The sequence below is a fragment of the Embiotoca jacksoni genome, unplaced genomic scaffold (genome assembly GCF_022577435.1).
Source record: "Embiotoca jacksoni isolate LCO1_2020_lvr unplaced genomic scaffold, fEmbJac1.0.p SCAF_9, whole genome shotgun sequence".
NCBI lineage: Eukaryota > Metazoa > Chordata > Actinopteri > Embiotocidae > Embiotoca > Embiotoca jacksoni.
Genome location: NW_027185447.1, coordinates 6298433 through 6311044, shown reverse-complemented (window position 1 = coordinate 6311044; position 12612 = coordinate 6298433). Strand labels below are relative to the sequence as shown.

Below are 12612 nucleotides of genomic sequence, written 5' to 3'. Positions count from 1 at the left end.
CTGAGCTGCATATTGTCAGGACATTCAAATAAAAGATGTTTTTAAGGCCTATAACAGCTGATGCCGAGTTCAAAAGAATTTCTTTTGGGAGATATGAAAATGTTTTCTCGGGGTAAAAGGACTAAGAAACACATTGTGGACAAATGTTGTGTGTGACTGACCCATTCATGATCACCCATGTAGCAGTATCTTCCTGTCTTGCATGGGTCAGTCACGTGATCAAGATAACCACATATGGATGACCGAGGTGTGATACAGACACACCAAAATCCCCCTAACCAGACCCAGAGACCAGACGAGGCAACACCAAATATTTGTTTTACTCAGACGATCCGTCCATCTGCAGGGCGACAGGAGATTCTGCAACAATATTCAAAGCCCAATTTATTCTTATTGCAGGGGCCATTGCTAACAATGATGATTATCATCATCACTTTCTTTATATCTTCACAAATCAGAATTAAAAACAGCATTAAACAAAAGACAAACATTTTAATTCACAATGAAAACAAATAAAACGGTTGATTAATTAATGAATTGGCTTAAAATATTCAAAACAATAATAAAACCGAGAAACCTAATACAGACACATACTAGACACATATTAATGCTGGAAGAATGCACGCCTGTCATTAGGACAAAAATTGGATTCAGTGTCTTTCCCGTGGACACTTTGACGTGCGGACGTGAGCCACAGCCGCATCAATACAGGCACAAACACGCATGTAAACCTCTTCAGACCTTTCCTTCTACTATCATTAAACAACATGAGAGAGAGACCATCTTCTTCAGCTCATACAGTAATTCAGCAGGTTGCTTTATTTAACCTTCACCTGCGTCTGAGCAGTAGCCAGATGTGGAGGTTTGGGGGCGACACCTGGCTTCTTTCTGTTCACTGCCAGTGAGCCGTTTCTCCTCAGGCTGGGGGTCCGACAAATCGGTGGATGGGCCTTTGAACTCTGGGACACAAAGGAGGAGTCCTCCACCACCTCTCCACTGATGGTAGACAGGCAGCTGCGCTCTGAGCTGCTGAAGAGATTCAAGCAGTCCCCAGATGACTCAGAGCTGTCGACTAAAGCAGAAACATAACAAGTGTAATTGACACCAAAACTGATACAAGTTCATTTTACATTATGATGCACACATGAAAAGAAACGTGAGGACAAAATGTTCATCACCTTGATATGGTACATGTTGGTTGAAATGCTTTCTAGTTTGTTTGACACTGTGTCATTAGATGGCACCAAACAAAAACAAAAATATACCCTATTCCTTTAGGCTGATCATCATATAAACACTCAATTTGATCTGATTTCTCTGACTGAATTCAAATGTTCATTAAGTGTCTGAAGTGCTTTAAAGTCAACAGCAAACAGATCCGTAAAAAACAGTTCACAAAAACATAAAATAAACGTACTCAGAGGATGGTGGGTTTTCCACTGTTCACAGTGCCGATGAAGATGATGCTGATGAAGATGATGGTTGTCGAGTTCATTTTCCGTCCCAGCTTCGGGAGAGGAGCAGACGCCCGGATGGGTGTCCACTCCCTGTGACTGGTTCCCGGGGTAACCTGCCGGGGGCAGTGAGCCACGGCCAGATGAGGAAGACGAATGGCTGATGGTGGTGGAGGCGGTGCTGCCGGAGCCAATGGACTGTGGTCGGGATAATCTAAACCCCTGTGTGGACAACATGCCACAGGGACTGAAGACACACATACATAGATGTCATCAGTGAGAAAATAATAGGCCGAGTCAGTGAGCACTGAGGGCTGTTGCAGTTATTTCACAAACACATTTTAGTTTTGTTAAATTTAGCCACTTTGTTAGCTGGATTTTGTTTAGATAACAAAAACAACAAAATCTAGTTGCATTAATAGCTGCAGCAAATTCAATGGCAATCAAGCCAATGTTCAGCCATGACAAACGGTGGTGTACAGCCAACCACTCATCCTACTTTAACATCCCTAGAGCCACACTGCAACGTCATTTACAAACTAGTAATTCAATTAACTAGTAAAGTAAAAACTCATTATTTATCAGAGAAAATTCAAAAGTTGGTCAAAAGAAAATCTGAAGGACACTTAGTCATGTTTTTTTTTTTTTTAAATAAGTGGTTTAAATCATTTGGTTAAACTTGTCTTTGATGTTGTTATTCTGCCCTGATTAAGCCTGTTACAAAGCTGTATCAAGCCATGCTAATGGATTAAACTATTCATTTGAAAAACATGAAATGTTATTTTTTTACTGACAAAATATATATGCCACAAAGAAGGAAAATAATACTGTAAGAAAACCCTGAATGCTCATGTGAGGTCCTGGTTTACTGGGACACACACTAGTATCTGTGGATTTGATGTGTTATGAACAGGTTTCCCACTCAAAGTCAAATGTCAAATTCCCTGACTTTTACTCATTAAAAAGTTGAATTTCCATCAACAATAATGAATGGTAAAACAGTACGCATTTGGTTTGATCACAAAAAAAAAAAAATCCAGCTGCATTGTTTTACCAACAGCCATTTGCAACCTTTACTTACTCATTCACAGGTATTATCAGTATAAAATGTTAATTTTTTTAAAACTTCTTAAACAATGAACTGATCAAAATTTTTCTTCTTAAATGGGAACATAATGAATGAATTTCCTGGTACTGTACCCGCCTGCACTGTAGGTGTGGCTCCAAAAGGCTCTCTCTAATATTTTCAACAGTATTTTCACAAACTTTACATCTGGCTTTTCTGTCTTAACATCCAAACTTTGAAGTCTTCTGCCAAAGCTCTTGAAATTTACATTTTCCTGGCATGTTTGCCTTCATCAGTAGCTACAAGAAAAAAACCTTTCTTGAGTGACTGTTGATAAGCAGAAAGGGGATAAAAGCACTGAGGAAACAAGCTGCATTACAACTGTATATTATATAGACAAATACTTCATGGAAATGAGAAATAAAATTGAAATCTGCAACAAACATAATTCCATGATATTCCATGACTTGGCTCAAAAAAATGATCGAATCTGCAGACTTTCCATGCCTGAAATAGACTTTATGTAACCCCCTGATATTCCACAAATTACATGAACAGTGGAAACCCTGCATAAATGACATGGGTCTGAATTTAGTTTTAAGTTAAAGTGTTGTGTGTTCAGCTGCTTACTTCTCCCAGGCAGGACTCAGCTGATGGCTCGGTCACAAATTGCAGCATCACTTGGTTGAATATCCATGAAAGGTTTGCGGCCCATTCCCATGAACACCCTCTCCTGCATCCGCAGCTCTGCAACATAAAGTATATTCACAATGTTTTTAAACCTGTAAAGCTATCTGTAAACTGTTCTCCATGTAAGTGCTAAATAAAAACAGTATGTTGTTGTTACTCCCTCTACTGTGAGCGGCCTGATCCCACAGTATGCTCTCCAGGTCAGTGATCCAGGCTTTCTTCACCTCCACGCTGGAGGCCCTGAGGGTGTAGGTGTCCTCACTTTTCCTCCTGCGGAACCAGATCTCAAAACACAGACCGCTCACAGTAGAGTTATGGGTCATCCCAATGTCGCTGGTCTGGGAGAGAAAACACAAAGAGAGACACAGAAATGACACCGACAGATATGGTCATATGTGGTTTGGTGGCAGATCAAAATATTTGGCACTGTGAGGTGTGACTACAACCTTTTAAACAGAATATACTAAATACATTCAAGCTAAATAAGGGTGATTATTAAGACTCCGGTAGCCTTTGTATAAACAAGCACGAGGGCAGACCTTGAATGACTGCTTGTAGACGTAAACATCATTTCCAACAGCTGTTCTCTTGGTCTTGCCGAAGAGAATCAGATCCTCAAAGAGGAAGATGCGGCGGACACGTTTCTTCTTCTTAAAAAAAACTGTGAATTCGTCCTGGCGGACCAGCTGGCCCTGCTCTTTTAAATTCACCTGACAGGGAAGACGGACATAGCGCAGGCGGTTAATGTTATTTACCTACTGTGATTCAGGTATGTGTTATCTGTCATTTCAATATCTTACATCACAGTCCTGGATGGCGTCCATGGTAAGCAAATCGTTGCCATGATGCATCTGAAATCAAGTCAAGTCTGCAGCAGCCTGGATCTCAACCCTCTCTCTCTCCCGCTCACTGCTCGACAGATCAGGCACATAAGCAGCCGGGCCACGCACACTTTGTGCACACACGCTCGAGGTGAACAACGTATCCTGGATCACATCCTTTGGCCTGTATGAGCCGGCCAAAGCCAACATGTCCTGCAGTCGGAGGCTGTACTTGCTGATCCTCTGGATAGGCCTCAGCAGGTAGGAGGAGAGGTCCATCAGGTCGCCCAGCTCCTGCTGCTTCCTCTGTGAGGGAAAACAAAGTGGGGCTGTAAAGATGAAAAGGAAAAGTGTGGCACTCCCAGTCGGAGGACTGTGATGACTACTGCAGCTATTAGAGCGGAACAAGTATCCAGTCCAACAAACAGATTCATTGAAGATGGTTCAAAGGGGAAATATTGGGACCTGGTAAAACTTATTGAACCTTAAAGACAAGTGAAGAAAGAAAAGTGTGAACTCTCAAGTTCCAGCTCAACACAGAGTAAATTACCAAGTGTCTATTATGGAAGTATGAATGAGTCAACAAGGCTCTCCACACAGACTTTGTCCACACAGGACAAGTATATTGATTGCAGTCATACAGTTATTCCTCACATGTCTGAGAAAGCAGAGGGCCACCATGGCAGGCTCCCACTGGCAGGCCTCCAGCTCTGGCAGAAAGTAGTGGCTGTGGAAGTCATAAAGCTTCTCCAGGTTGCCGAAGATGACCCCTCCCTTCCCCCTGAGGTCCTGGGGGATGTCATGTCTGTCCATCAGGGGGAGGTAGTGGGTCAGGATGTAGCCCAGAGAGTGGACATACTCCCTCTCTGTGAAGACCAGCTCCTCCATGACAAGCTGCAACCTCCTGGTGACACAAACAAAACAAAGAGGTTAACTTCAAACACACACCTACAGAATGATACTCAGCATACATCCTGTGTTATATTTGATTTTTAATCATTTATGTAGATCTGTGTAAGATCTTTGTCCTTCAGAACAAGCGTGTGGTGAAAGAATATTTTCATGTAACTTGGGACAGTTTTTTACAAAATAAAAACATTCTTCCCATCTGTTGTTCATAAATACACCTGGTCTCTGATATTTACTCATTTTATACATCGTTATCATTCATTTTCTTTCAAATTTAAGCAGATAAGAAAGAGGTACACTGATTTTACTCTTTCTGCATGCGTTGTCGTAAGAAACAAGCCAAGCATGGACAGATTAGAACAGGCCCCTGGGGTAAGGAAAATAAAAAGCTGTCTATTCTACAGTATGACATAACTCTTCTGCCCCTCATGAGTTTACTCGAGGCTTTCTCTAATATCGTTTGCTGTCTCCAAGATATCCCTACTTTTGACTGATCCCATCAACCTGCTGGTGAGATATATAGATGACATTGGTGGCAGGCCTGAGGGTCTGTTCTCGTAAGCTTGTACGCTAATTAAAAAAAATAAAAAAAAATAACATGAAAAAAAAACAGACGCAAAGGGAAGAGACAATACCTGTAGCTCTTCATTGTCAGCTTAGAGACAGAAAAGAATCCACGAGATCTCATTAAATCTCAGAGGATTAGTGAAAATGAGAGGAATATCATAGAGTATTATTTTTATCACCACATACAGTAAACTTACAGGGCATTGCTGGCACTCTCCTGTGGACTCGCCAAACTAAACGCCCCCTCATACCTCCCGCTGGGCAGGCTGGAGTGTTTGCAGCATAGAGGCTCACTACCCCCTGCAGGCCCTCGGTCGCTCATACAGGAGTTCTCTGAGCAGAAGCTCCCGTGGCGGGAGATCTGAAACTTCTGAGCCTCCTGGAGGATGCGACATGACGGCTGACCGTGATGGGAGCAAGATGACGGGGATCGAACCCGCTGGTCAGGTGGGGTGGATGATCCGGCCGCTGACGCTCCAGTTGTGCACGAGTCCTGGCTCGCTGACCTCGCTCTAATACCTCGTCCCCATGGAAACCACTGACAGCCGACAGTGTGGGACTGAGACAGAGCGGCGGCATCTCTCTCACTCCTCGCTCTGCTCATCTGCCTTCTCCTTGTTTCTCTTTCTGTTCTCCTTGATGACCTGTTCAAAAATGAAACAAAAACAACAGTACAGAGTCAAAACCCAGTGTGTGTTCCTGCAGCGGAAAGGAAGGAGATCAAGCCAGCTTTTAGAGTCCTTAACATCTTCAACCCTACTGACTCACTGCTGGATCAATCAATACAAACTTTGGTCAGACCAATTGAACTTTTTTTTAAATTCAAGTGAAGAGCCAAATGTTTCCAAAGAACCAAATATATCAGTCTAAAATAAAATGATACACTGGACATTTTCAATACGACAAGATTTCCATCTGATGAAGTTTATATTTCCTCTTGTGGTTGCAAAAAAAAAAGTTTTTACACGCTGCCTGACACGATGGTTAAAACTTTTTATTTTCTCATAAGAGATAAATAATATTGTCAGGAGAGTGAAAATCGACCAGTCAGATTTGTTTCTTGTCAACTCAAGCTGAAGTAATGACTGAATACTGTTTGGGGAATAGTACCTACAACATGTTACAGGGCCTGGCTCGATCTGTAAGAATATACGATCAAGGGGACTATCACTAATATTAAGAAATGCAAAAATAAAATTGCAAAATCACCAAATATCAGATCTTCAAAAGTCTGAGTGCTACTTTCTAATAGCAATGTGTAAGAACTGAAAATTTAACCACTGAGGTTAAATACTAATTAAGTGGGATGAACAGATAAAAAAAGAAGTTGTATTACCTGTGAGGTGACTGTGGAGCAGCCTTTGACCCCTGACTAGTTCCAGCCTCACTGTAATCCTCAGGTTTGACGATGATGTTACAGCAGGCTACAGTTGTTGAATTAGGGCTGCTGCTGCTGCCTTGAAGGGGCCTTCTTTTTCCTAAATCCACCACTCCAGACACGATTCCCTCCCACTGCGGGTGCCGAGGTCCAGGGGTTGATTGTACCACCAAACTCTGGCTCCCAGGAGATGCTGTCTGGCCGTTAGTCTGCTGGTTGGCGATAAACCTCGTCCACCTGCTGTATCCTCAACTTTGAGAAGATTGCTGCCACCTCAGAAGAGTTCCTGTCGCTCTCTGCACAGAAACTTGTTCAAATCATTGAGAGTGACCAACTCAATGTGAAGCAGGAGAAGACGGTGTATGAGGCCATCCTTCGCTGGATCGACTTCGCACCTGAGGATCGTAGAAAGTACATCGCTCTGCTTTTGTTCAAAGTAAGTGAGGCGATCAACTGTTGGGATGCAACTTACTCTTGATTTGCATCTCTTAAATCTTGCTAATAGTGTTTTCATGAATACAATACCGTACAGTACAGTACAGTATTAGCTGGGCTGCAGTCACAACTGTTTCTGTAAAGTCTGCAACATTTCCAACAGGCGATTTTAAGCCAAGACAAAATACATGAGACCAGGCCACACTCAGTCCTGTTCTAGACCACGCAAGTAAAATGTACCGAGTAAAATGTATTTTTTTTGCATTTTACGCTGATAGACAGGAAATATTATGAAGTTTAATAGGCCCGAGTCTGAGAGAGTCGAAAAGAATAATGAAAAAGAACTGAAGTGCTTCAGTCCTGACTACAACATACAAACATTACAGTGCACACATCTTACAAATATTTTCAAACTGAACTGAGAACATTCCGGCATTTTTGACTCCGATATTATAATTTGAGAGTAAAAAAAACCCAGATATTTAGGTCAAACTTAATCTTTTAACAAAAATATTTTTTGTAAGGACCCTTTAAATTTGTTTATTTAGAAATTGTGACAAAAAAGAAGACTGAGATTTTCAATCTAGAAAACTGAAGAAATCAGTGCAGTCTGGTGGAGAAACTACAAAGGCCTATTTGTAACAAGTTTTTGATATCATCTGAAAGAGATGTTTCTGCATATTCATTTCTTCTTTGCAGGCCGACGACACAACGACCAGTACTTCTACAACTCAGTCCCTCCAGGAAATCACAATCTTGCAATTGCAATAATTAATGCAAATTCAAGCAATCTCTGCTATATTTGCAGGAGCCTGCAGTTTTGCAAAATTCCCACAATTTTTGGGCAAAAAATGTCCTCAACAGAAGCTCTGCTGAAAGGATTACGGCATAAAGTAGCTTTTCCAAACAAAAATAACTCCTCAAATACAGTCAATGAGGCTCTGCTCCCCCTCCTCTCACCAGCAAAACAAACTCCGTGCAAGCCAAGTAATCCTGACCACCCTCTCCACCACCTGCTGCAGGGTCAGCGGAGCACATTCTCCAATAGATTCCTCTAGCTCCGCTGTTAGAAGGACAGATAGAGGAGATCATTCCTGCCCACTGCAATAAGACTGTACAATAACTCACCTCTGGCAAAATCCATCACACAACAATAACACTGTTGTCTGTTTCTTGTTTGTTTAAATAAAATTTAAACACATATATATATATATATATATATATATATGTATAAAATGTACTGTATATACTGTGCATTTTTATATTTCATATTTTTTACTGTTATTTTATTGCTTTCCTGTATCTATAAATGCTGCTGTAGTGAAAAAATGTCCCCTTGGGGATTAATAAAGTAACTACTTACCTACCTGCTCCCCCTCCTCTCACCAGCAAAACAAACTCCATGCTAGCCAAGTGGAAAAAACAGAACAACTAGAAGTGGCGGGACTTGTGGGAAATGTGGTCTTAGTCTTATCACTGGAATGATGAATCCTGTATGTGTAAAAAGTTTACGTTTTACACAACTTGAAGTTTTTACACACTTAAAGTTGGAAGAGACAGCACTTTGTTTTTGTGAATAGAGTAGTCAGATAGAGCCTTTATTTACTATATTAGTCACAGATTGTTTGCTTTTCTGAACTTTTGGTAACTTTGAGTCACATGGTTTTCTAAGTTCAAAAAATATTATTATCAAAGGAAGTGATCACATATTATTCTTTTTGTAGCTATTAAATTTTTTTTTTTTTCTCAAATGGCAAAGTTTTGAAGTCCCACATTTTTACTGCAAAAAAGACCCACAAATTACATTGCAATTTATGAGAAAATACGCTGTAAAATCAAGCATTTTAGAATTCTGCTGAATCCTGGAGGGACTGTCTACTACTAATGCCAATATGATATTTGTAATGAGCTGAAACCTGCTGGTAACACCAGTCGAGTCTGAGTTTTGCTCAAGCTACATTTTAGAAAATGTAATTCCAACGTATGTCCTCGTGTCTCTGTGCAGGTCAGGCTGGCTTTGATGGTCCCAGAATACGTAATAGACAACGTGACCCACAACGAAGTGGTGAAGGCGTGTGCAGAGTGTCAAATGATTCTCGTCAAGACCTCGGAGGCCATGAATGACCTGAGAAAAAAATTGGTTTTCCGAGTCCATAATCTGCAACTTTTTGACCCGCCCACGCCTGCCCACTGCCATCCTGTCTGCTGTTGGAGGCTGGAGTGAGGGCAGCCCCACCAATACCATCGAGGCTTATGATGTCCGTGCTGACCGCTGGGTCAATGTCATCAACACTGATAAAACTCCTCGGGCCTATCAAGGTGTTGCTTTCCTCAACGGATCAGTTTATTGTGTCGGTGGCTTTGACGGTGTTGTGCAGTTCAGCACTGTGCACAGGTTTAACCTGGACGCACACACCTGGCAGGAGGTGGCATCAATGCATTCAAGACACTGCTATGTCAGTGTAACTGTGATGGATGGGTACATATATGCCATAGGAGGCTATGATGGACATAATCGACTTGCAACGGCCGAGCGCTATCAGCCTACGACCGACCAGTGGACTTTAATTGCGTCCATGCAAGACCAGAGGAGTGACGCCAGCTGCACAACCCTCCATGGCAAGGTGTGTGGGGCTTTCCCCAAAGAAAAATATTAACCGAATAAACCTAACCAGACTATCATCACCGTGAAACATTTCGGCTTCGAAAGAAAAAAATAGTTTTCTTAAGCCCAACCTAGAATTAACGCCTGCAACCAGTCAAGTTGCAGTGAACATCCATGTCCATCTAGACTGATTTAATATATTAAATGAAGAAGCGGAAACAGAAATGCAAAGCACCGTCATGCATCCAGTATTCAGCAACACATTGTGCAGCATTGCCTTGTTAATGTACTCGTTTTTTCACCAAAACGTGTGACTTCTAGAAAATACAAATATATGTGATTATCAGATATGAAGTGTTAAACATGTGTCTTTGATGAAAGTAATACAAAATGACTTACATCCTCTCTCCTTCATTCCCTCCAGGTGTACATTTGTGGTGGCTTCAATGGAAGTGAATGTCTGTCAACGGCTGAATGTTACAACCCAGAGACCAACCAGTGGACACTGATCGCCGACATGGACAGCAGGCGCAGTGGAATTGGAGTCATCGTCTACGCAAACCGAGTCTTTGCAGTAAGCACATGAAGCTCTGCTGAAACTGAACTAACACAGAAACACTGTGAGACACAGAGGCATGAAAAGGAAGTCTGAACAGAGGTTTCAAAGCTTTTCCATTGAAGTCAGTAACATACTAGTTAGTAAATAACATTCATATTTTAGTTGACAGATCAAAAATTGATGACCAACGACTTTAATAACTGAGTAATCTTTTAAGCAAACATTACTAAAATTATTAATTTCCAGCTGCTCAGATGGGAAGTTTGGCTTCTTTTCTTTGTTTTTTTTATTACAGTAAACTGAACATCTTTGAAGTGTTGATCAGATCAATCAAGAAATCTGTATTTGTCCACTTGTGCTTTGGGGAAATTGTAATGGGCATACTCATTTCTAATATTTGCAGGAAATGTCATTAGTCAACAGTTTTCTTTTACATTTTAACTGAAGATACAAAAAAAAAAATCCCCCCAGAAAAATCTAAAAGAGCAGCATCATCTCCATGATGAACTTTTTCTCATGTAGGTCGGTGGCTTCGATGGAACCGCCCGTCTGCACACTGCTGAGGCCTACAACCCTCAAACCAACACCTGGAACGCTGTGCCCTCCATGCTGCACCACCGCAGCAACTTCGGCATCGCACTAATCGATGACTGCCTGTTTGTTGCCGGGGGCTTCAACGGCATTACCACCACCCTTGAAGTCGAGTGCTACGACGCCGAAACCTCCGAGTGGTCTGGTCCCCGTAACATGGAGATCTCTCGCAGTGCGCTGAGCTGCTGCAGTTTACGGACTAAACAACATGGCTGACTACGCTGCCCCTCGTTACTCCCAGCAATTCTCCGGTGAGGAGGAAGATGAAGCGGAGTGATGAAGATATAGTTGACTATTACACGTTTCTGTAAATAAATGCCTTTTTTTAATCATTGTAAAATTGTGCTATTGTTACTTGAAGAACCTGAAGAATCATAATGTCACAACAAGAGATGACGTACAGACCAGCAGAAAAAGTGACACTTTATAATACTTGACAAAATCACAAATCTCCATGACGGTGTGTTTTAAGTGTGTTTTATGCAACACAAACATAAAGACATGAAGTCGTCTAATCCACTAAACTCAATAATAAGGTCAGCAGTAAACAAAGAATTATGTAAGCAATAGATTATGAAACTGGGCATCGTGTGGCCTCGGGATCAAAGATGTTGACCACAATAATCGAGTCTCAACAGGAACCTTCATGTCACGTCACCACATCCCATCTCTCCCGCCTCTTTTCCTGTCTGTTGTCTGCACACTATCTACCAAATACAAGTGAACCTAAAAATACTAAGAAATGATAAACAAAGTGATAAACAAGGAACTTTGACTTAACTACAACGATGAAGCGAAAGAGGAAACCCACTGACTTCAACTGCAGATACTGTCAGCCAGTAAAGCAACGCCCTGATGAACTCCTGATGTCAGACAACTCTTCAGAGAAAAGAGACTTGGAGGACTGAAGTAAAGCTTCACTGTCTCTCTCTCTCTCTCTCTCTCTCTCTCTCTCTCTCTCTCTCTCTCTCTCTTCGCCTGACTATTGTGATGCTGTTGTCATTTTCAATTTGAGCTCAAAGTTAGTGCCTATGCACTGGAACATTTCAACTGAATGAAGATCCAGTAACCGACCAAGTAATGGGTCTAAAAGAGAAACTGGAGGGTTATTGAAAGGTAAAAGCAAAGATTTCTATTGAAATCTTGTGTGCAGGTTATTGCAATCGGTCAGTACATGCAAGAAAATCATCAAACATCTTGCAACTGAAGGAATTGTGGATTAAATGTGGTCATTAATATCATCAAACTGATGTCAGAGACGGGTGAAGAAATTATACAAAATGCCTACAAAGATTTGTTTCTACTGAAGTAAGGCATTGTTTAAAAGAGGATCCAATATGTGCTTCTCCAAATATGTCAAGAATTTCCATGGTATCTTTCCTCAAGTTTGCCCATCTAGCACAGGTGCACATATACGAGTATAATAAGAAGATACAAATAATAAGTGGATTAAAAAAACATAAAGCCTCAGGCCTCTATGTTAGCAGCAGCTCTGAATGCCACTGTAATTCAATTAAACTGAAATCTGTTGGTGCAA

At 41.4% G+C, this 12612-nt stretch overlaps 2 protein-coding genes, 1 long non-coding RNA gene and 1 pseudogene across 3 annotated transcripts; 1 reads left to right on the top strand and 3 right to left on the bottom strand.

The window, feature by feature from the left end:
• Positions 1-472: 472 nt before the first annotated feature.
• Positions 473-3285, bottom strand: LOC138193059 (uncharacterized). The gene is made up of 3 exons (XR_011177851.1): positions 3151-3285; positions 1418-1701; positions 473-1072 (listed from the first exon to the last, which is right to left on the bottom strand). It is a non-coding gene; the product is annotated as an uncharacterized lncRNA (long non-coding RNA).
• An 11-nt stretch (positions 3286-3296) lies between these two features.
• LOC138193058 (puratrophin-1-like) lies at positions 3297-4045 on the bottom strand. Its single transcript, XM_069140838.1, has 3 exons — positions 4011-4045; positions 3750-3920; positions 3297-3548 (listed from the first exon to the last, which is right to left on the bottom strand). Exons 1-3 carry the CDS (start codon positions 4032-4034, stop codon positions 3297-3299), a joined length of 447 nt encoding a protein of 148 aa, XP_068996939.1. The 5' UTR covers positions 4035-4045.
• Positions 4046-4067: 22 nt separating this feature from the next.
• Positions 4068-10477, bottom strand: LOC138192849 (puratrophin-1-like). The gene is made up of 5 exons (XM_069140532.1): positions 10325-10477; positions 6844-7280; positions 5705-6151; positions 4686-4935; positions 4068-4337 (listed from the first exon to the last, which is right to left on the bottom strand). Exons 3-5 carry the CDS (start codon positions 6109-6111, stop codon positions 4068-4070), a joined length of 927 nt encoding a protein of 308 aa, XP_068996633.1. The 5' UTR covers positions 6112-6151; positions 6844-7280; positions 10325-10477.
• Positions 7127-11352, top strand: LOC138192848 (kelch-like protein 10; annotated as a pseudogene).
• The last annotated feature ends 1260 nt before the right edge of the window (positions 11353-12612 follow it).